Source organism: Spinacia oleracea, chromosome 4 (genome assembly GCF_020520425.1).
Source record: "Spinacia oleracea cultivar Varoflay chromosome 4, BTI_SOV_V1, whole genome shotgun sequence".
Classification (NCBI taxonomy): Eukaryota; Viridiplantae; Streptophyta; class Magnoliopsida; order Caryophyllales; family Amaranthaceae; genus Spinacia; species Spinacia oleracea.
This window is the reverse complement of record NC_079490.1, coordinates 188438534-188462621: the sequence shown is the minus strand read 5'-3', so window position 1 is coordinate 188462621 and position 24088 is coordinate 188438534. Positions and strand designations below refer to the sequence as shown.

General features: G+C 35.6%; 2 protein-coding genes and 1 long non-coding RNA gene across 6 annotated transcripts; 1 reads left to right on the top strand and 2 right to left on the bottom strand.

The window, feature by feature from the left end:
- The first annotated feature begins 1048 nt into the window (after positions 1-1048).
- LOC130472439 (uncharacterized) lies at positions 1049-2913 on the top strand. The gene is made up of 2 exons (XR_008932696.1): positions 1049-1539; positions 2501-2913. It is a non-coding gene; the product is annotated as an uncharacterized lncRNA (long non-coding RNA).
- A 1159-nt stretch (positions 2914-4072) lies between these two features.
- On the bottom strand, positions 4073-8753 carry LOC110782780 (protein NUCLEAR FUSION DEFECTIVE 6, mitochondrial). Of its 4 annotated transcripts, none has more exons than XM_021987027.2 (3): positions 8504-8753; positions 8273-8394; positions 4073-4332 (listed from the first exon to the last, which is right to left on the bottom strand). In XM_021987027.2, exons 1-3 carry the CDS (start codon positions 8644-8646, stop codon positions 4325-4327), a joined length of 273 nt encoding a protein of 90 aa, XP_021842719.1. In that variant the 5' UTR covers positions 8647-8753; the 3' UTR covers positions 4073-4324. The 4 variants fall into 4 exon arrangements, with proteins under 4 accessions (XP_021842719.1, XP_021842717.1, XP_021842720.1 ...); XM_021987025.2 differs by lacking the exon at positions 4073-4332 and adding an exon at positions 5138-5461; XM_021987028.2 differs by lacking the exon at positions 4073-4332 and adding an exon at positions 5711-5995.
- Positions 8754-9263: 510 nt separating this feature from the next.
- On the bottom strand, positions 9264-21510 carry LOC110782778 (uncharacterized). Its single transcript, XM_021987020.2, has 17 exons — positions 21304-21510; positions 21105-21194; positions 20849-20960; positions 20682-20709; positions 17351-17449; positions 17175-17244; positions 17064-17098; positions 16452-16526; positions 16272-16367; positions 15147-15210; positions 12557-12610; positions 11933-12018; positions 11775-11835; positions 11625-11689; positions 11349-11454; positions 10911-10999; positions 9264-9929 (listed from the first exon to the last, which is right to left on the bottom strand). The coding sequence occupies exons 1-17, from the start codon at positions 21367-21369 to the stop codon at positions 9767-9769; spliced, it is 1359 nt and encodes a 452-aa protein (XP_021842712.1). The 5' UTR covers positions 21370-21510; the 3' UTR covers positions 9264-9766.
- Between the last annotated feature and the right edge of the window lie 2578 nt (positions 21511-24088).

Genomic DNA, 24088 nt, shown 5'->3' with positions numbered 1-24088 from the left:
TGACCGGCAACTTTCTCGACGATCTTCGGTCCGGCGACCATCACCGACAACGACCATCACCGACGACTGTTGCTTCTTCTCCGTGGGTCTATTCGCGTCAAAAATATATCAGCTTTTCAATTTTATTTTTTATTTTTTTTCTTCTGTAATTAAAATACACTTCGAATTGGTATTTTGGGATCTTAAGGAGGGGGAGTTTTGCGATGTGTAATGATTGATGGGGAAAGCATTGGAGATGAGCCAATATGTCGTAGAAGTCTCAGGAGGTGACGCGATAACATCGTAGTTGATTGATGCATGTTCTTGGTATTGAATTTGTTGTTTGGGAAAGTTTTGTTTTTGGACTTTTTTGTTAGTGACGTTTTGATCTGTATGGAATTATGGTAGTTAGTTTTGCAAATTAAAGATCAAAAGCTTCCAGTCCCTCTCCAATGGAGTATCGAAGGATTTCATAGTTATTTGTTTATTTTAATTTATATAATTATATTCAGTATATATTTTTAAAAAGTGAAAACAATTCCTATTTCAGAAATGAACCAAACAATTAACTTGAATGGGATATAGAATCCATTCCTAAATCAAACCAAACGGTTTTAGATTGGTATGGGAAATACAATCCATTCCTCCCTAGTATGAGACTCCATACCATTCCATTCCAGTTTTACGAACCAAACGACCCCTTAGACCTTCCTCAAATTCCACAAATTAGAAGATGCATTCATTCGTACGTAGTTCTACATGCAATCGAATTAAAAGCATATTTTATATACTTTATCTATATTCGCTTTGCTTTTCTTATAAAGTTGTCTCTTAATACTCTTACTGTTTCTATAAATGACATGCTTTTACTAATTTTATATCTTTTTTTTCACTTAGCATAAACCCACAAATATTCTTATTTCCTAAAAAATATTTTAAAAAATTCAATCTACCCCCACCCCAACCCTTTATTTTACACATTTTCCACTAACTATAATAAAATAATAATCCACTCTCAACTACCACATACTCCACAATAAATACGGAGTACTTCGTAAAATTAAAATCTTTAGCTTTCGATACAAGCCTAGTTTCTATGAGTTCTTTGTTTTACATTAAATATTTTCCCATTTCTTTAGTTTAACTTTTGCTTAAACTACAATTTTTTTTTTTTACAGAATATGTATCTCTCTCTCTAGAAAACTCTCTGACTTCTCTCTTAAAAAAAAAGAGGGCAAAACTTAAACCCTAGTTTCTTCCTTGGCGGCGGCCCGAGATCTGCCTCTCAACTCGGGTCGTCGGCGAGCTTCCGTCATCAAGGCTTCATCGGGGCTTCGACGTAGTTCGTTGAAGAAGTTTTCCTACGTTTCCGTCCAGAGTTAAGGGGAAGCGATGGAAGCTCGTCTCCGAGGAGCGTCGTTTTAGTAGCTAGTGTTCTTAAGATCCGGCCATCATCGACTCGCCAATTCGTAAACGGAGGTTAATCAGACCAGATCAACAACTTGGGGCGCCTTTTTCGATTTCACCTCAAACGCCGCCGCCGTAATAACGCCGGTAAAGGTAAAGTTTTGGTTAGGGTGTCTATTTTGGGATTGGAAATGCTAAACTTGGTTGTGATCTATTTACTGGGGGTTTTGGTTATTTTTCAATTCTCAATCTTTCTAATCGTCGCCGTCTCGTAATGTCGGATTAATCCGATCTTGACGATAAAGGTAAAGATTGGTATAGGGTCTCTGTTTTGGGATTGAATTGACCATTTTCGATTTTGATAGTTATCATACCTCTATGTTTTGGCTTTTCTGGTGGTTTTAGGTTGTAGTAGTCGTGCTTGGTCTAGTAGTCCAAGGTTAGGTAGTAGTTTTTTCTCGGTACGTTTATTCTGTTGTTGTTGACTTGTTGTGGTTGTTTAGCTTAGTAATCTGCTTAGGGGTTGGTTGTTTTCCTGGTGTTTATGTTGGTTCATATGCTTCCTTGGCGTGTGTGCGAGTGGGCTTCTTGTTTGAATGTCCATTGTGGGTGTATCAGTTTTCAAAGGTTTTAGGTGAAGTAAATTTGGGTTCAAACCCTAGGAATGGGGTGGTCAAGGGAAAGGATGTCCGACCCTTCCCCAATGTATGGTGTCTTAGTTTTGGGGAAGTTGTTGTCCTGGGTGTTGTCAAATATGACAATTGTAACCTTGTTAGTGGTTTTGATGGGGTTTGTGGGGATTTATTTTATTAGGTCTTCCATTTCTAAGTGTGGGACTATGTTGGGGGGAAGTTTGGTTTTCACGGGATTTGGGTGTTTGTTCCGATTTGGTTAATCGGAGGTCATTGGGACTGACCGTTAAGTCTCAGTTTAGGTTTGCGATGAGTGTCATTCTTTCAAAATTTCATATATGAACGTTGCTCCCCATTTTTGGGGGGATTCATAGTATGCTACTCGGTTTGTGTTTCTTCCCCTTTAAAGGGAGGTTTCAAGATTTGTTGTCCCGTGATGTTATTTTCCTTCCGTGTCTTGCATTATGTTTCGAGTGCCACAGGTTATTAGAGGACCATCTCAGTTGTTTTCACCCAAACTTCACCCTTTGTGGAAAAGGAAAAGGGAAATGGGAAAGCATGTGTATTGTAGGTTTTGGCACGCATAGTTCAAAGCGGTGCTACCTGCAACAAGAGTCCAACTGCCAAGGGCCAACTCGGAGAGCGATTACTTTAAGTTTATCCTTTCAAGTTTTTGATGTTGAGCAACTAGTGCTGCTCATGTTGTTAATGTAGTTCTTGTTCAAGTCTATAAAGGCCTTGTAGGGTTGTAAGACTATTTCTTTTATGTATGATTAAGCCTATGTCAAAAAAAAAAAAAAAACACTACAACCTTTTTCTTTCCCCAATTATATTGCTCCACAACATAGATTTTGTGTACGAATGCAAATTATCTTTCATTCTCTTCCTCGATTAAGATTTGTTGTTGTAATCAATTAAAAGCATTTTTTTCTACATTTCTGTTTTTTTATTTAAGATTTGTTGTAATTATCTATAAGCAATTTTATACTTTTATCTACATTTCTTGTTTTTTTTAGTGCATGGATTTGTCATAGATGACTTTTAGTGACATGAGGAATGATGTGAGTTTCAGAAATGTAGATAAAATTACGGACAACAGCATATCAGAAATGTAGATAAAATTATACTAATGATAAAGGACTTTCATAAGCTTTTTTTGTATGGTATATGATCAATCTCTCTCTGTATCCAGATCTTATTTCGTCTCTGATCTGACCTAATTTAAATGGACATAATATGTTCCCGACCTAAATAGACTTAGTATATTCCCGACAAAAAATGACATATTTTCCACCTCTAATTGCACCCTTTGGTGTAATCCAAATATAATCACTACGGGTCTATCATCAAAGATAATAGTGGAAATAATTTGTACCAAAATAAAACAGGTTAATTAAATAAACATCCATAGTTTTGCAACTTCCCCAATCGCCACTAAACATGGACCTGTGCGAGGAGATATGCATACTATCTGTGGAATATCTTTGACCAACCTATAAACAAGAAGTGCAACAACAAATTTCGGAAAATATCCTAATTCCAACTTATTTAACAACTGATTAATTCAAATTAATAATATAGAACCCCGTATAGTAAATGATACTCTAATAGTCAAGGAGCAAGTAATAATGTTCTTGCATAAAAATAAAAATAAAAATAAAAATAAAGTAATAATGTTCGGGACAAGTCATCCAAATTGTTAAAGAATCGAGCACAACACAAGTCATATTCATTCAAATTGGCTACAAACATATATCCTATGCAAGAATTAAATAACCAATTGGGGTTAGCGTGAGTGATTAAAGAGCAAGAAAGTCTCGAATTCGACTCTTGGGGTATGGACAAAACCTCGGCTGGAAGGGATGTTGTCCGTCAAGGTACAAATGCAAACTCCGGAAGGCGGTGATAACTTGTCGTAGTAGAACCCAAAAAAAAAAAGGCAAACTTGGTTGGTGAAGGGTTTTGCCACACCGGTTCCAAGTTCCAACTATGACGGACAACCAAATGATAGGCCGATGCAAGCACATCATCAATCAATACAGAAAAGGAAGAGGTGACTCAATCAATATGCCTTGCAATTGGATGCAGCAATTCTTGTAATTTAATCAAGCCAAAACATGTTAATTCCTCCTATGTTCACAGCATGCAGCAAATTCATCAACAATAATACACTGGAAAATATTAAGAGTACGCATATCATGCCACAATCAGCTCAATTGTCTTACAACTAACTTGAAAGTGAGACGAATTAAAATAGCAAAGATAATCTCCTCAGCACACCTCCCCAGCAGCTCAAAGGTGATTAATTACAGCCCTAAAAAATAAATAGTAGTGTCAAATCAAAGTCAATTTTATAGATTAACAATCTCATATTCAAATATTGAAATTGAAATACAAGGTCCTCATTTCTCTGACTTGGACTAAAAGCAAAATTCATATGTAGGTTGAAGGAAGGAAAAAGGAAAACATAGGCAGACCGGGAGAAAACGCAGAACATAATAAGAAAAATGAATACAGGGTAAATTGAGTAAATCAGTCAATTCTTTGAACAGAGCACAGTGGCACAATGAAAGGTAACGACTAACGAGTAAAGACTATATCTATCGGCCTCATAAGAAAGGTGACAAGATGGAAAAGAGTGCAGTTTATGGTCATCACAATTCACAAGCATACAATTATCATGCCAAATATTTCCAAGGATGGCCTGAAAATTTATAGAATTAACAGGTTAATCAGACACCTAAAGCAACAATTCTATTCTACAAGCCAACTCTTGATAAGTTTGATATCCACGCAAGATATCAAAATTACTCATATTTACTCCATACAAAATTATTTAATTTAGTAGTATGTCAATTGATAAATCCCCAAATAAAGGTACAAAATTTAAAAATACATTCAAATAAATAAATTTAATTAGGAGCAAAAACATAATCTGACTCACTTTAAGATGACTGCTGAAATTTTCACTTTATCAGAACAGCAAGCTTATGCACCTGGACCATCTCAAATAAATTGGATGACTTAGAAATACATTTATCATAACATTACTACAGTATAATGTTCAACAAAAAAGTTCCATCTAGCTTAATTTAGACCAAACACTTGGGACACTGTAATGCAGAATAGCTGATTCTCAGCCAACCGTTAAAACTTAAACTCCTCTTTATTACAGACGAAATTGAAAAGGGATTTGCCAAAAAAAAAAAACACTCAAACAAAAGAAAGCATCAGTTCCAAGTAAAGGCTACATATCAACAAGATGATCTCACAAAGAAGAAACTATGACAAATATTGCAGTACATCTTCCGTTAGGGAAGACAATTGGAAGTAGGACAGGTGAGGAAATGATGAAAAAAATCAGCAGTTGCAGTGTAACAAGGCGACTTTGTTCAAGACCCCTGTTGAATCCTCTGAGCATTTTCACACGTCATCATTGCAAGCTGATTGAACACGGATAGTCAGTCAGCTTGCTCAATGTTTACGTTAAATCTAGTTCGTAATAATAGTGCAAGAAAAATGAACATTATCTAAATTAACGGTAGGAACATAGGAGGACCAGAATTTCTCAATTAAATCTTATAAATCCAAGAATGACTAACAATACATGCAGAGATGAAACACTAAAGACCCTATAGACAATGGGTAGTGAGTTATCACTCATCTAAGTGATGAAGAAGGAACATTAGATGTAGATGAAAGAAAAGTAACATAGATCATCGGAAACATTTAAAAGCCAGCTACAAAAGTAGCCTTCTGGCATCAGTGCATCACAAGGAACATATCTCAATTCAAACCAAGCAGCAATGAAATGCTTCATCAAACTATTATACTAGATTAAAGGCTAAAGAAGTAAAGGACAACATCACTTTATGCAAAAAAAGTCTTCAAGAGTAGACCATTTGAAAAGATAATTTTTGAAACTTTGATAGATGGGGATTCTTCAGAAGCAAAGTACTCTTAAAGCCGCTACGAGCCTACAATATACAGTAGTAATAGTTAAAAATAACTAGCAGCAGCAGCATCATTTAGAAAATAAAATAAAATTAAACACTCTGAGATATTCAACTAGGCTGAGCGCCAAAGCATGAGAATACTATTTTGCATGTTACTAAGGAAATGCTTGCAATGGACTGCAAAACCACAAAAGGAAAATGATCCTTGCATTTACGCAGATTTTCAAAGGAACAACGAATTGTGAAAAAGAATATATAAATAATCCATTGATGAAATACCATCAACTTCTTTTACAAGGAGCACCACCTAATTTAGTGAAAGAAAAGACATTATTTATTTTAGCTGGACTACAGAACAGATTGTAGGCATCCTTCTTTGCTTCTGTCTCTTCATCTAGTCTTGATACAGCCTACAAAAAGAAGGAAAAAGGAATTTGCTGACTTAGATTACGGTGAGAAGGAGGATAAAAAATAATAGCCGAGTGTGTTGAGAGAATAGCAATAATGGTGATGTTTTGGAAGGCTTTCATCGACAGAGTAGATTGACAGAATAGAATGTTTTGAAAGGCTTTCATTCACTGAATAGATTGATAGAATAGAAGTCTAAAATATGTGAATTGAGTAACACAACCAAAGTATGTGGGCCATTTTTGAGATAATACAAATGAATTTGGAGTTTTAGAGAAGACTTGTACGTCTATACTTTTAGTGACTCATTATCATTTGGCGTACACTGACTTACCAGAAAGTCCAAAGGAAGGAAAGGGCATCAAGGGGCTCTAGAATGAGGGTTAGATACCTAATTCAGAGAGAAGAAAAGAATCCATTAGGAAGCTTATTAGGACATTGATGTTTTTGAATTTTAAATCAAGAAAATTACCACATAAAACATATTACTTTTACACTTGGAAGTTGGAAGGTAGTATGGCCCATGACCGTGCAGGTAAATGTGAAAATATTAAGCTAATATGAAAAGGATAATTATTATTTCAGAGAGTGGCTTTCTGCAAAATTTATGTGGCTACTTACTAAACGTAGATCAGGAAACAAATTGTTTGGGCTAAAGCAAATACCATAAAATTTAAAGAACAAATGACAAGGATGAGTAATGACTGATAAGTAAGCTTAATTGCATTCACAATGTCGGGAAAGAAAAGAGCGCATAAGTGGAAGGTGGAGATTTCAAATTTATTAACAGCAGTTCTACGATTAAATAACCTCAAATGTCTAAGCCCCTACAGCAAAGAAACTTCAGTTTCTTCATTCATCCTAACCCAACTTCCTATTGAATGCAATTCTCGCCTACCACAAATTAATTGCTTCCCAATAATTATTACTCAAAAAAAATCAATTCTTAGTACTCTTAATATGACAGGTAAAATTCCATCAAAAGGATTACGTTTGTAGAAAATTATCAGACTTTCTACTTTTGCTCTCTAATAACTTGAAGGAAAAAAATAAAAGAAAAATAAACCACAACTATTTACTACACCCCTAGAACTTCAGCAATTGTTTTAACTTTCAATGAACGATAGTCTAATGTATTTGAGCAAACTGAAATCTTGGTGTAATTCCTTTCAAAAATCAATAAGCCTAACCCTATTTACTACATCCCTATAATTTCAGCAATTGTTTCAACTTTCTTCGAACTATAGTCTAATGTGGACATTGCTACATCTACCCACTGGGTAGATAACCCACTACTAATAGAACATTAAAAAACAATTAATAAAGCTGATGTGGATTCCACTACAACCCTCTCTATTAGTGGTGGGTAGTTTACCCGGTGGGTAGATAAAGTTTTTTCCGTCTAATGTATTTGAGCAAACCAAAATCTCAATGTAATTCCTCTCAAACATCAATAAACATAACCCCTTGACCTTATCCTTCTCACTTGCTGAAACAAACATCTATATCGCCCCCTTAAATAAGTGTCCCATGTCACCCAAATAACACAAATTATCTATCAATAATGTCCTGAGTTGAAGGCCAAAACTCAATTACAGGCAGGCTATTAAAGTTCGTCTATAACTATATGAATTATGGGCAATGCTGATACCAACGAAGAATAAGAGCATATGAACTATAGATTGACTAATTGCTAAAATGGCATGATTCAAATCGAGGACATAATTCCCAGAAATTATCATTATAATCGCAATCAAGCCCAAGTAGTAGACTGACTGTCGTCCATTATTCATCGAAGACATCAACTATCGACATTGAAGAACTAAAAATCAAGACAATATTAAGCAAACAACCCATTAAACAATGTGTTGGGAATTAAATTGAACTTACCATCAGGAACCCAACCATAGCAGCGGGGAGATATCGAAAGCATCGAAGTCATCAGCGCCGAAGCAGTTGCAGTGTGCAATGGCTGCATTGTCTCCAAACAAACGCTCAGTTCAGCAGGGCACCTACACAAAACCGCCAATTTTCATTTCTGCGATTCACAAATTATGATAAATACTTCGTAACAAATTTACAAAAGAAATTACGCGTTAAAATGGAAGAAACGAGAGTTGCCTGAAGATGCGTTGAGAGAGAGAGTTACTGGCGGGGGCGCGGAAGGGAGAGCTAGCAGGTTTCGCACCAGAAGCGAACTTTGAGGCTGCGCTACGGACGGAGGTTGATCGGAAAATGGATCTCGCGGCGGCTATGCTGGCCATTTTGCCTTCTTTAGGAAGTTGTCTTCGGCTTTTGCGGGAGTCTCTGAGCTTCTGGCTAACAGAAAGGGTTTATTTTCTCAGGATTTCAGGATTCAGATTTCAGGGTACACCTTAAAGTCTTAAACCCTAATCCGTTAACTAATTACAGTATTACATAGAGATCCCATGTTTTTTACTTTCTCGGTCCAAAAAAAATTATCCGTCTCCCTTTTTTTAATGTTCTTTTTCCAAATTATATCTAAATGATTTATAGGACAATTTTTTGGTAACAGAGAAAGTATTTATTTTAACTTATCTTAATTTATACTCATGTAAGAAGGATATACGTTATTATACAAAATTTACAATGGATTATCGATCATTACATAAACTCTTAATCGAGTGGTTAAAACTGAATATCCATGTCAGACAAGTAACACGTTCGAATCCTCATCCTACCTCGTTGGCAATATGATAGTATTAAAAATTAAATTATTAATGATGTTCAATAATAAATCCCATGTTTGAAATTCTAATGCAATACTCTATTTACTCAAGTTGAATGTAATTATGAGTGGTGAAATTTAGAAGAGATAGCTTGAAATGTGTGTTCAACAGAAATTACTCAACAAGGATAGTATTCTTTGTAACAATGTGACATTAAACAAGCCCTAGTGCAATAGTGCTTTCACCAAAAATTACAATAAGTAAAGCTCTTGCTTATCCTGTTATGAGGAAGAGCTAATAGTCTAATACAGAGGATCCTGAAATTATCATACAATGATACATTTAAGTAAATAATGGATCTATGTTCTTGCTAATTGAAACTAAAATTATGAGTAAAAAAGAATGAAAGCAACCTAGTGCAATAAACTAGAAAATATTCAAGACATTAAATAAAAATGGAGCCCTGCTAATGAATATTGCAGGATCCAGATTCGTAGTTTGCCGGACACACAAAGAGCAGGGGCACGTTTGAAAATTTAGATGATAACTTTGTTAAGAGATAGCTAATGTCCCTCCCTGTGTTCTGATACAAGTGATATGCACACCATCTTCCTCGTGCATACGTTTTAGTTGCAACAGAACTTTTAGATTCTGGACAGCATCAAGTGTATCAATTTTGACGCTGATGCAACACTCACTCAATCTGGCCATGGATTTTACTCTGTCGCAGTGGCTTCTTTTGCACACTGGATGGGCCACTGTGAGCTCTTCTTCTGTCGTCTTTCTTCCGCTGTGCCGCAACTATTGTACGTCTCAAAATCTGTGCTTTGTAAATCGCTAGAGGCAAGTGTCTGTGCCTGTAAATTTGGAAAACAAAACCAAAATGGATGTCATCCCCATTACACCCGTTAATACAGCCTTAAAAGAAATCACAAGATTTGGCCTTGTAGCAATCTCGATAGAAGTATCGTTTGTACATTCGCTTTTAAAAGTCTGATGACAGTTGTTATTATTCTTACAAAATTACAAATATCAACATACAACAGCCATAATCCCAAGTTATTTCATCCCTTAGGCGTCAATGCTTTCCCTTTCCATATCACGAACCCAAAAATTAAACTACAGCACCTAAACAAGGACTTTACTGACCTTGGCACTTGGCAGTTGGCACAGACATTAAGATCAATTTTTATGTAATCATATAAATGCAGAGTATAGAGAATGGATGTGAGAGGAAAGTATTGCGATAAGAGAGGAGGAGGCCAAGGGAGTAATCAGATGAAAAGAAAATGGGGAAAGGTGAAGTCATTTTCCACAACCACTAAAAAGCCTTGCTATTTTCGCCTTATTTCGGGAACTTATTTTTTTTCTTAGTAAAAATTCAGACTAAACAAGACCATACCTTCTTGTTTTTTGTTTGCTTGTTACAAATATTCAGTATCAATAAAAATTATGGACATTTTACACACCAAATCTGGATAATACACATTAACGAATATAACAAGATCCCGCATGATAATATTTTTCTACTCCGTAATAAATTGGCACACAAATACGATAGAAGATCAGTCAAACTAGGAGATGACATCAAATCATACCAAGCCAAAAGACCAGACCTTAAAAGATCAGATCACCTTACTTTAGTTGCAGAGAACATAAACTAAGTGCTAAGATATTTCTGGTATGGAGGACATACTACTGGCATGTACATAAGGTATATGTTCAGTGCTTGCTGCCAATGAGGCTTCCTTTAGTTTCCAATATTGCAAATTTAGTGATTTAAGCAATGGATTTTCATAAGTCAAAATATTAGGGGAGGGGGGGGGGAGCAAACTAACCTTACAATACGCTTCACCTCTTCAAGATGCTTATAACGTTTCATTACAGCCTCGTCATAATCATGCTTCTTTTTCTCCCTAGGAAGAAGCTGCAGAAAAATGTTTGTTGTCAGCGTCATGAAGGTTATACGAGTATACATCTAAGGATTTCCATAGTCCTTAACATATGACAATATATACTGTAGCTCAAGAACCTACACTTAAAATAGAAGACCCAGTGCAAATTTGAATATCAAAAGGATGGTACATCACTTTTTAAAGGGGTGGTACATATTTATATCACATAAGTATCACTCAATTACTAAATCACTCGAGCAAAGTTTATTTTATTTTTTAAAAAAAGGGTATACAAATGAAAGCCCAAAATATTCCAGTGACAAATAAGAATTTGTTCAGACGACAAGGAGAACATAACCCAAAAGATCTGGCAGTACTTACAACTCCTAGTTGCTCAGATGCTTTAGCTTTCCACAGGCGCAGGTTAGTGTCATCACTTCCAGATACAATATAAGAAGCATCCCCACTAAACTTGACACAGAAGACCCTGGATAAAGAAGAAGGCAATCAACAATCATGAATCATGATGCAACTAGTATTATCATATTATCTTTCAGAAGTTGCTTTGTACTAATTTCCCAAGAGATAAAGAGGGGCTTCAATCTAGAGTTCAGAGGTTATAATTAACTAGCAAAGCTACTGAACAATAAGCCAAACCTTTGCATCCTCTTGGTATGGTATATTTCCCGACTGTGGCCACCATTTTTGGAGAAAATTCTTACCTGAAAACAGAATATTTACTGAAGAACTAAAACAGAGACAAAAGGACACACACACAGAGAGAGATAAAAGGACCAAATGACGTACTGTTCTATCATAAGACCCTGTAACAAATTCTTGACCGGTAGGAGAGTAATCAATGTCCATCCTGCACACGAATAGTAGACGTAACAACCAACATTAGTATCACAGTGATCCATGCTAGACAATTATACATCTTAAAAGAGTGCCAATAAGAACCATACACAGCAGAGACGTGATCTTGGTGAACACACTTGGCTTGAGTCAGGTGTCTAAGATCATAGCTATAGCAGTTGCAATCCTCATTTGCCTGCATCATGAAATACATGACTTGAGTAGCAACTAAATTTGAACAGGTAGAATTACACGCAGCAAAACCAAACTGCCTGCCTTTAGGACGATTAAAATGTCAAAGACAACTGCCACAATTACATTAAACCAAATATAAGGATTAACTAATGGAGGTCCCCATTTCCACCCGAGATTGAACATACTACTCCATTCCATGTTATTTGTCTACTTGACTTGCTTATTATGTTTCATAATATCTGTCACTAAAATGTCAATGTGCTAGTACTTGTCAATTTAAAATCGGATTTACAAAATTACCAACACAATATAATTTGTCAATACTAATCCAACTAATGTCTTAATTTGCAGGCATAGCTTTAGAAGACCCTACTTCTAAAATGAAGGGAGTATTAAGAAGTCGATGGAAAAATCATGTTACATATAGCAGTTTCAACTGCTCAAATCAAGACAATTATAATCAACAAACAATAACATGGAAAGAACAGCATGAAATAAAAATATTTTGCATATTAAAAAATAAAATTCTCAATACTCACCGCAGTGAAGTTCAATGGCTCCATTGGATTCCAAGAAATTGAATTAGTTTTTGTCTACAAGAGCAAGAATAAAGTAGCTCGTCAGACAGGAACAGTGTCTTAACTTTGCTTGTCATGAACAATATAACCACAAGGGGTCAAGGAACCATAAATGGAACAAAAAACAACAATGATGCAGCACTTCATTGCTGGACTATTGGGGCAAGCTTACGGAGATAAACACGTAGCCATATCTCCAATCAACTGAGTCTAGTAATATATAATTTCAAACAAACTTTCAAAAATTCAAGGATAGACCCTCAAAGAATAATGATATACTTTATGATATTGAAAACTGCCTAAAACCTCCCTTAATTAGTTGCAGTTTTCACAGATGGACCTGTTAATATCAAGATTCGTCTAACTTACTACTACTTGATTGAGAGATGCCCAGTTGTGTTCCAAACCTTACATGATATGGTTTTCAATATGCATTGATTTTTCCTTGTATTCCGGCTATAGGAGTTCAAATACGGGTATTGTTTTATTCAAAAGCTTTAGTATATGCATAAATCCATATATCCAGACCCTATTGGATAGAAAGAGCTTGTGATATTGCGCAAGAAAGGGATACAAATTGGCAGTCTGAATTGAATGGGACGAAACTCGGAGATATTTACATTCAGGAAGGGTAGGGGCAATAGAAACTTGGTCCATTGCTCTCCTGGCTTTCCGGAAAGCAAAATTATATTATGTAGTTTGCATATTAAAAAACACGAGACTTTTTACTCGCAAAATAGAGAATTCTATTGCGTTCTCTCTTTCATTAAAATAGCATGTTTATGCTACGATCAGTGCTTAAAAAAGCGCAAAGCGCACTAAAGCGATATGAGTCCTAGAGCTTAAGCGTAAAGCGCAAGCACAAAGCGCGAGCTTTATCGAAGTGAAGCGCACTTTTAAAGAGTTCAAGGTTTCTTTACCATTATGGATATATATCTTACTAAAATAACCACAAAAACACATAAACATCAGATTTTCTTCCCTATTGCTCCTTGTTTTAACAAAATGAAGCATATAACATAGTGTTTATCATGTAATATCCAGTAGGAAACAAATATACTATGCTATTTTCAAAAGGATATGTCATTTGGACTTTTGGCCTACTTTCTATTGTTAAGGATTAATAGGATGTGGTCCAATAGACAATAACAACATATAAAAAAAAACTTTTAACGGAAAAAAAAAGAAGAATTTCAATGAAGCTCAAAAAAGCGCGCTTCATACGCTTTTTGCGCTTCATGCGCTTAAGTGCGCTTCGGTGCGCTTTTTCACAAACGCTTCGCTCAGACCAAATTAAACCCTTTGCCCTAGAGCTTCGAGCATCAGCGCTTAAGCGAGCTTTAAGCACGCTTTTTTAAACACTGGCTACGATTTTTACCTTTTTACAAATTAAGCATTCTAGTCATAAAAATACAAAAGCAAGGAATGGGTTTTGACCGACTAAAGACCCCCTTAAAGAGGAGGAAATGCCAAACTCCCTCGTGACTTCGTGAGGTGGCCTCCAAAGGGAGTCACCTGGTTTGGGCTTCAAAATTTTGGACAATTAAGACTCCACATTCTGGGATCAATCTAAATACCTTGGCAATTTTGCATTAACATACTCCCTCCGTTTCGAAATAATGGGGACGGTTTCCTTAAATGGGTGTTTCAAAATAATAGGGACAATGTGCTTTATTCTAGTTTTGGCATATTACTCGTCATATTTAATGAATTCACACTACTCTTTTTTCCACTTTACTTACAACTTTCCACTCAATCTACTTTTATATTCTCTTTTTACTCATAACCTTCCACCCAACCTATTTTTTTATTCTTCTTTTCTTACACCACCCCACTCAACCTAATTTTTATTATTCTTTTCTTACAACATTCCACTTTTCCCATACTTATTTCTTACATTCCAATCATTTATCTTGGTTTTTGTGAAATGCGTAAGTGTCCCCATTATTTCGAAACAGTGGTAGTACTAGTTACTACTCCCTCCATCCTTAAAGATTACCACATTTGCCATTTTAGTTTGCCCCACAAAGATTGCTCCGTTCCTATTTTTTTAATAGGTCCCCACCATTTATCCCACTTGCATACACTCTTAAAGTGCAAAAAGACAAAGATACCACATCACTTACAAAAATTTTGCCTAATTCGTAATAAAGTGAAAGTTGGGCGCCCCGGCAAGTATTTAGGGACAGCGGGATTAATTAGGATGTCAACACTATAAAAAATCTGGCAGCCAAAAAACCTTAACAAAGAAGTCATCAGAAGATCCACCAAGACCACCATGTGTAATCAAATTACGTCATGTGGGTCCTTCAACACATATCTCAATTGTTACACAGATTAGAGGTAAGTCTGAATAATACATGATAGCACTCCCCACGCAATAGTTATTGCGTGATCCAATATCCACATAGCAGTAGTAATATTAGTAATCAACGTCGTATTTAACGTTCACAGGATATAAACATATAAATCACTTAGTCAGCTCCTTTCAAGATTGCTTACTAGCTACATAAATATATTCATTGAGCTATAATTCATACACCATCAGTACCTGCATGATAATCTTCGTTGCTGGGGTAGACAAACGAAGATCGTAGATTGCAATGCTGCGATCACTGGAGAAAAAACATCAAAAATATTAATTGACAGAGCAAGAGCAAATAATGTTAGTTAATAATCAGTCTATAATTCCTAAGCTTTAGCCAGTACTTTTACAATTCCAAATTCTGCATCAAGTGACAGTACTACAAAGAAAGAGCTCTGCAAACAAGAACAAGCATACAAAAGTCACATTGGGTAAAGCTACAAGCCTATAACGTATTGCATACAAAATGCACGTAATACGTTACAGGCTTGTAGTTTTACCCATGTAACAACTACAAGCTAGAACAGCGTAAAGCATACAAGTAAGAACTAAGAACCGGTAGTTTGAGAAAGATACTATAACCATATACAAGTATGTTTCTCATTTGGATCAGTCATCAAAATTATCACTCCTATATTTAAATTTACATTTCTGCAAACCGAAACATAATTCCTGAAACAAATGCTAGTCCAGGGATGCTAGTCCACATTCTATACTCAAAATATTGACAAGCAAAACAAGGTACCTACCATTTCCCACCAGAAAAGACTCTCAATTAAGGGAGAGTAGAATGAAAAGTTCCACAAACATTGAAAGGCTTAATACTTTAATCAAACATAGGTTGACAGACATGACAGTTCTAAACCAGAAGAAACTGCACCATAGAAGTTTACCAAGATGAGAAAAAGAGTTCAAAACACATGTAGAATATTACAGCTTCATTGACCTCCAAGGTCAATTTTTGTCTACCAATCACTTTTAATGAAGAGAAAGAGAACAGGAAATATATTAGAACTATATGAAAATAATATGTCAATGCCAGTCCAGATGGAAGTTAACAATACAACTTATGCTTTTGGACTTCAAGGAAAAGGCAATAGAATATTTTCTATGTGCTTATTGGTTACTGGAGTCTTTTCAGATATTTTGAATTGTATCAAAAGTAAAGTAAAGAGTAAATATTGAGTGTATAATCCTCATACACTTGCACAGGCACAGCATACATATCATAAGCATGCATGATAAATGTATTATGCAAATCACTTTATGCACAACTGAGAGAAAATTATCAAAATATGTTATCTTCCTAACCTGCCTGATGTAGCCAGCACACTTGGTTCTCCAGGGTTAAAACGAACAGATACGACAGTGTCGACTCCCCATTCAAAGCTGTTTATTGGCTGTGACCTTATGCCACAAGATACAGAGCCGCTTAATACATTAATATGGTAGGGAAGGGAAGGGAAATGAGAAAAGGGTATGAAGTAAAACCTGTTATGATCCCATACATCCAACCGTGCTCCAGCTGTAGCAAAAAGGTCCCCACCCCATTGGTGATCAACAGCTCTATAGGATATCAAACAAAAATCATCAAGTCATAAAAGAGGCTAGAGATACTTGCTCCATCCTATATGCTTGCACGCGTAGTTTTAGGTGATATGTTCATAATTGGTTATCAATTGCTGTTTTATTCGAAATTTATCTGTGAAGGGAGATATAGGAGTATTTTATATTGAAAAAGTAGACATGGAAGGAGACAGTAGAGTCTTTCATATTGAAAAAGTAGAAGAGAAAGGAGATTGCAGAGTATTCAATATTGAAAAAGTAAAAGTGGAAGGAAATACTGGAGTATTCTTTTTATTGAAAAGTAGATGTGAAAGGAGATTATGGTGTATATTTCATTGAAAAAGTAGACGTCATAGAAGATATGTACAGAATGGGACAAACACTTTTCCGTCGTCGGAAGAGAGATGTAAAAATAATATTGGGGTATTTAGCAAAATAGAAGTGTAAAAACTAATGTGTGACATGAAAGTGTAAAAACTGAGTAAAATATCTTAAGCCAGTGAAATCAACTTTCTTGATTTGATCAGGAAAATTTACCTGTATGCATTTTGCCCCGTGTAAACAGCAGAAGCCTGCAAAAAGTTTGATGAAACTTAGTTGGGCCATTACCTAATAAAGGTATTAAAATAAAAAAATAAAAAAACAAACCGTTGAAGAGCCACCAGAAGATTCATCACAACCCATGACAGAAGGATCTGGAACATTCCACAGCCTGACACTGAAATAACAATATAAAGTCTCTGAGACATTAGATGCCCATAATACTGATCTGACTATATCGTCATGTAAAAAATATGAAATCTGATAATAAATGTCAGACTTACGTGCAATCAAGTCCACATGATACAAGAACGCGTCCATCTGTTGATGCTGTCAAACCCTTCACCGCACCTTGGTGACCAAGAAAACGACAAACAGTTCGCCTACATTTTTTAAAATATTAAGCATTAAGCTGTGTAAAGAGAGCATACAAGCAACAAACATGTATCATTCAAGAACAGAACAGGCGACAGTCCTATCATCTCAAATGCCAAAGCACAAAACAGTGGAAGCTAAATATGTTTAGGATATAACTCTTTCAATAAGCGAAGACAACTAAAAATTACAATCTTTAAGCAGTAGTAGTCGATCCTTCAGAACTTAAATCCTCCTCTCTTTTGCATCATTGTGCTCAATAGTAAGAACTATCATGACAGCCACAGATGCAAAATAGAGCTGATATAGAAGACAATAGCCACGTTACGGAGCAGATAACACCACAAAACCACAAACCATTCAATAGGGAAGAACCGAAATTACTTGGGTCAATATCCAATAGATGTCTAGATGCCATCAGCCCAATAAACAAACCAGGATAACTTTCTTTCCTAAACCCTCTGTCGCGATATAATAAGCCATATCTGGTCCTCCTTTGCCAATTTTGACCAGTACTGTTTAGCAACATATCATTAATAAAAAAAACTTAAATTGTAAAAGTATGATCTTATATAAGTACCTTCTAAAGTTCTGCAAAAGCTGTAACACTCCATTATATTCACACATTACAACAGAATACAATATTTTGACATGATCAACACAGTCACGTATTGACCACCAAAGTCAAGTGAAGCTGACTATACGTATTTTTCACATTTTAAGAGAAATTTATGTTATCCGCTAGTCCGCTACACTTTATAGCTGAGGCGGATCAACACTTTCCACTTACTATCCTTGATGCTTCCTTATGATACTTGCATGGTTGTTTTCCTTGTTTTTAGGAATGAGATACTGAAACTTTTTACATATAAAAAAAATTATGTGTGTTATTGACTTATTGCCTTTATTCAAATACTACTCATGCAATAACAAGCGGAAGAGGAGAAACACTGTTTTAAATCTCGGATGTGGTTGTGAATAAGTTTCACGGGCAATGCAGATGGTTTGCAGTTGCAGTGGTCTAGTATCCAATTGCGGTGAACTCAATATCTCGATTGCAGTGAACTCAAAAACCTTACCATGCAGCCATGTCGCAGCCAAGATTGATTACCATAAGCAAGGATCTTAGCAAGCAACAACGAGAAACTCAGATTCTTGAGGTCATGAGCAACCTTAGTTTCTGGGGAGTTTGGTTCAACCAAAAGAAGAAAAGAAGCAACTTTGACTTTGAGAAACATCTTGCATATTGATACTATTTGGACTGATCCTAATGAAGAAATGTGAAATGGGGAAAAATTTTCCAAACTACGAGCTTGGTAAAGGGTAGGAATTGCACTTCAATTGTAGATACGGGATAGTGGGTCTTGATTCTTGAACCTGTATTGTTTCTAGGAAAGTGGCAAGGGAGGTACAATTTCCTGCAAGAGAGTGTTCTATGCCTTTTGAATTGGTTCAATGCTAAATTGTTAATGGGGAGATTACGGTGTCAGAGAAAGATTGATTTGTGTTTCCACGTGGGAGCTTCAATAACAAAATGTGCTGTGACATGATTCCAATGACAGCCTGCAACATACTCTTGCGGCATCCCTGAAAATAGAATAGGGGTGTGCTACACGCCTACACCAAGTGAAGTACCATATCTACCCTATTCAATGGGCTCGTCACTTACTATTCTTAGATTCTTTACTACCTTTGACTGTTCACCTTAATGTCAGGATTTTAAGGATGACGTCAAGTAAAGAAATAAGGAATGCCATGCTACATTGATGATTAGTTGGAAAAAAACACCAATAGAAATCAGTGATTTCGTGTTTTTATCCTCAATGTTCAAAAATTTAGTTTTCAATAACTCTGGGGCGAGAAGAAGGGCCACTCAAAGTTGTGCATCTAGAAAACTATGATGCATTTTAAGTTTGCTTCAGAATGGCATATATGTAACAATAAAAACTTGGAATATCGTTCCTTAAGTTTTGAACAAAACTTGAGGACATTTAGGTTTTCAATAGGAGGAGATTGATACTCATCAAGGTCTTCCTTTACTATCTTTACTGTTTTCTTAGGGAAGTTTTATGATTTTACTTGTCACTTAAGGATGAGATTTTACATGTAACAAAAACATTGTGGTTCAATATACTTATTTAATAAGCAAGTTTAACGTAGTATAAGGGACTTAACTGGTTTAGGTTTGTAATTCTGTGTTTGGGTTAGCTCCAACTTTGCTAAGTGGATTGGATTAGATATTAATTATTCTTAGTGGGCTCATTACAGTCCCACGCGTTTTTTTAGGTATATTCCCTTGGTTTTGATTAATTTCCTACTTAAATTAAGAGACTTTGTTAGAACTAGTTTCTGATTCTGTTTAGGAGTTTTGAAGTGTTATCTTAAGCTAATTATGACCCTTTTAAGTACTTTGCTGAGCTTATTGAAAGGTAACCTATCATGCTCCTTGAAATCAAAGTGAGGTAACAGAAACCGAGAGCTTTTGAGACAAGATCAAGATCTTTGGTGCCTCTTCAACCAAAAATTCAAGAAACCCTTACAACTTAGAGATATATCCTTCACATTTCCACCATTATCAATCACATGAACATGTTTAGAACCCCGTGTTTATAAATAACTCTTAAGAACTTTCTAACTATAATATATGTAAAGATTGAATCTTTCTATCAAGATTATTGGGTTTCTAAGAAGCTTTTGCCAAAATACGGATCATAATCTTTATAAACAAAACATAATTACTAAAGCCATCATTGTCATTTCGTAATAAGATAGCAACCTTCCAGATGACATGTTACAGTTAAATCTCAAGTTTCCACTTTAATTTCATTAAAGACAAGCAAGAGAAATGACATTGAATCATTAGTATTTCACGGTGTTGTTACAATGATTGCTATGGGACTTAGCTACGTTATCTTTTTATCAACAATTCAGCTTTAAGGGTAATAATCATAATAGCAAAGACCTATTTCATCAGAACAGGCCTAAGTCATGCATAATAGTAAGAGAAACTTCATCTGGTGAACCTCAATTACCATCTTAAAACAATATAAACACACAAACGCAAGCGTGCACTCACATACTAATGAGGCTGGACTATGAAACGAGAAATATCTGTAAGGACTGTGACTATCAATGGACAAATGTAATCTCGAGAGTATTGCACAAGCTAATCAAAGATGAATTTTCAGTAATATAACCAATAAATTTATCTCAGCTAGCTGATTCAAAGTCCATAATTACCTGGAGGCTATATCCCAAAGGCGAATATCTGCCCAAAAGAGAAGAAAAACAAAATTACAAATTCAGCAAGAAAACGCAATCGATAATACCAACCGTGCGATAAAACAAGGCTATTGTCATTAGTATGAAATCGAATTGAGGCTTAAGAAACAGAGGCAAAGAGGTACCTCCATCCATGGAACCTGAAAATATTCCTTTCAAATAAATTGGATTCTTGGCCATACACGAAACCGCATCAATATGCCCATCCATTGCCCCGACAAACGGCCTTGCGAAAATCTGTTACATTTACACAACAATTATTAAGCTCAATTGCAATAACAATTAAATTAAAACATACAAATTACAGTTACAAATAACTCATTTTTCACAAATTAATTATTAAAAAAAATATCACTATAAATGGAGAAAATACTGATGTACCTTCTCTAATTTAGCAGCATTAAGAGCTCGAACATACTCCACTGCCTTCTCCTGAGGTCTAAGACTGGGATCATAGTTACGAAATACTCTCTGGATTCAGTTTTCCAAAAAAAAAAAAACATACAAAATTAGCATAAGATTAATTGTATAAATTATGAATTTGAGTTAAGTTGCAAACTCAAACATGGGGAAATTTTACCTGTAAATCTTGACTTCGTTCCCGAGTGAATTCATCTGTGGAACGCGATATCACTTTAACCTTCATTTCTGCCTGCAGGTGAGTTTGCGAAAGAGAGAGGCCGATAAACCTCTTTTTTTTGAAAGGGAAGGCCGATAAACCCTTAATTGAACCCTTAAATGGGGAACTCTGCTTTTCTAAAACCCGAGTAATTCCTAAACAATCGGCCAGATTAACGAGGTAAGTTAATCGGGTTGCAGCGTTGTATATAAGAGGGGAAATAAGGGTGATTTTGTAATTGACCTTGGACAAGCGTTAACTTTAGTGTTGTACGGAGTAACTAGTATACGGAGTAGTACCCATGCGATGCACGATTTATAATCTAAATATAAATTATTATGAAATCTAGTAGACAATTATGATTAATATAGAGTTTATAGATATTCTTCAAATAAAAAATAATTAATAATGGATAAATTTGTTATTGTTCATTCTACATAGATAAAATTATTTTCATTCTCATTAACCACTTGTCTCAAGCATAAAGTTATCTCACCCGCCTTTCACTTCGTTATTAATACTCACTTAATACTCGCACAATCACTCGTCAACCTAGTTACTCGATCACTTAACAGCTATCTAGACCATGTACTTTATTGAGCTAGAGATAACTTTGAGGCGGGGCAAGACCTGCACACCAGCACCCACCTACAATTTCTCGATCATCTTCATCCCGTCCATCCATGATAAGAAAGATACCCACCCCTCCCAACCCCCGTCTCGAGAGGTACAAAATAAAATTCATCACCCCTTCATCACCCCCATTCTCGTGTATTCACACCAACCCCTAGACTCGACTTTTTTTTTTTTTGGTAAGAGAGTTTTGAATTTTAAAACTCTATTATACAGCCTCTGAAAATCCGTCTGTCTGATTAGAGTTACTAAGTAAATAAACAAAACATTATAATATGTAAGTTAGATGAAAAATTAGCGGCTCAGACGGGTACCTCCAATTATAAAGTTCTTCCATTTTCCCGATAAACTTATCCCTTCAAAATGGGAAAAAAAAAAAATCAAAATAGTTAAAAAAAAACATCATTAATAATATAAAGCAAATTTTGTCAGAAATGACCTTTTATAATCAAAAAATTGTGACAAATGACCTTTTAAAAAAAAGTTGTAAGATAGGACCCAAATAAGATTTTTTGTTGTGAATAGGGACCAAGACCCATTTTCCGGCAGTCAAACTCATGTCTCCGGCGTTGACCATCACGTGTAGTGCACGTGACCCATAAAAACAAGTAATTTTTTTTAAAAAAAAATCTTTCCCTCCGGCCTTTTTGGCAGCAAATTTTCTCTCTCTTCAATGGAGGAAATTGGAGTGCAACACCTCCTCGAGTATGAGCTCTGTCTCTTGCGTTGCACCCTTCTACAACCACTGTCTAATACCCGCCAATGCCTTCATCTGCACGATTCACCGTCTTTTATACCCTTTCACCTCCTTATTGACAATATTGTCTCCCTTATTGAATCTGGACGCTATGTGGATTCTCTCTCCTCCGCCGGAGTGCGAACCGTATTTCAATTTGCCGACTCGTTTGAGTCACTCGACCCGAGTCAGTTCTATGCCGAGTTGGAGAAAGTTGTTAAACCCTTTTTAGTGGATGATTCTGCTGAAGGCCATGCTTATTTCAAGTTTTTTCTAGTTGTTCCAATTGTTGTTGTTGCTATTCTTGCAGTCCAATGATTGAGCTTCCTTCAGTTTCATTGTCGTGGAAGGTGATTAAGGAGGGAAAGGAATGCGAAGCGTGGGCACAAATTCATTTGATGTCTGATGGTTCTGATTTGGATGCCAAATTTTCTAACCTACAGGTACTTTGATTCAACAAAATAGATAAATTATTAACCCTAATTTTGAATGTTTAAAAATTGGAGGAATTGGACAAAATAAATTATGGCTTTTACTCTTCCCTGGTACGAAATGCAACGAAAAACAAGGATGAAGTTAAAAAATTTATTTTTTAAAACTATAGGAAATGAATTGATGAAGAACATGAAGAAGAGGAAATGTCGAGGAAGACAGAGCAAAAAGGATAGAGAAATGAGGATTTTTTATTTTAAATGTTTCCTGTAAGTTTAATTAAGGGAGGGAGATATTGTAAGGAAATATTTAAAATAAAATAAAAATTGGTTATTATGGGTCACGTGCCGCCCACGTGTTAGTCAACGCCGAAAAATTGGCGTTGATCACCGGCAAATGGGCTTTGGTCCCTATTTACAACAACAAAATTGAATTAGGCCCTATCTCACAACTTTGTTTTTTAAAAGGTCCTTTGTCACAATTTTTTATTATAAAAGGTCTTTTTTGACAAATTGAGGAGAGAGAAATAGGTTGGGATTTTGGCTATTTGGATTGGAGGTGTGAATCAGAGTATGCTTTATTTTGCTTATTTGCTTTAGATTGAATAGTAGATCGACACAATTATACAAAATGGATCTACACCATTTAAGTAAAACATGAGAGATGAAGTAAAGAGAGAAAAACTACTTAAACCACAAAAATCACAGGCTCTTTCCAAAAACTCATTCAACTCGAACCGGAGATACAAATTGTCAACTTCTTCACAATCTTCACCTCTTTTCTTTCATTAATCTACCTTCACCATCTTCACATGCACTATCAATGTGTTCCTTCACATCTCCGCCTTCTTCCACCACCGCCACTCCGTGGCCACCATTCTTGTAAATGAATCTAGAATTAAGGTCCCTTATAATGAATATTTGTGCAATTCTCTAAATTCTAGTA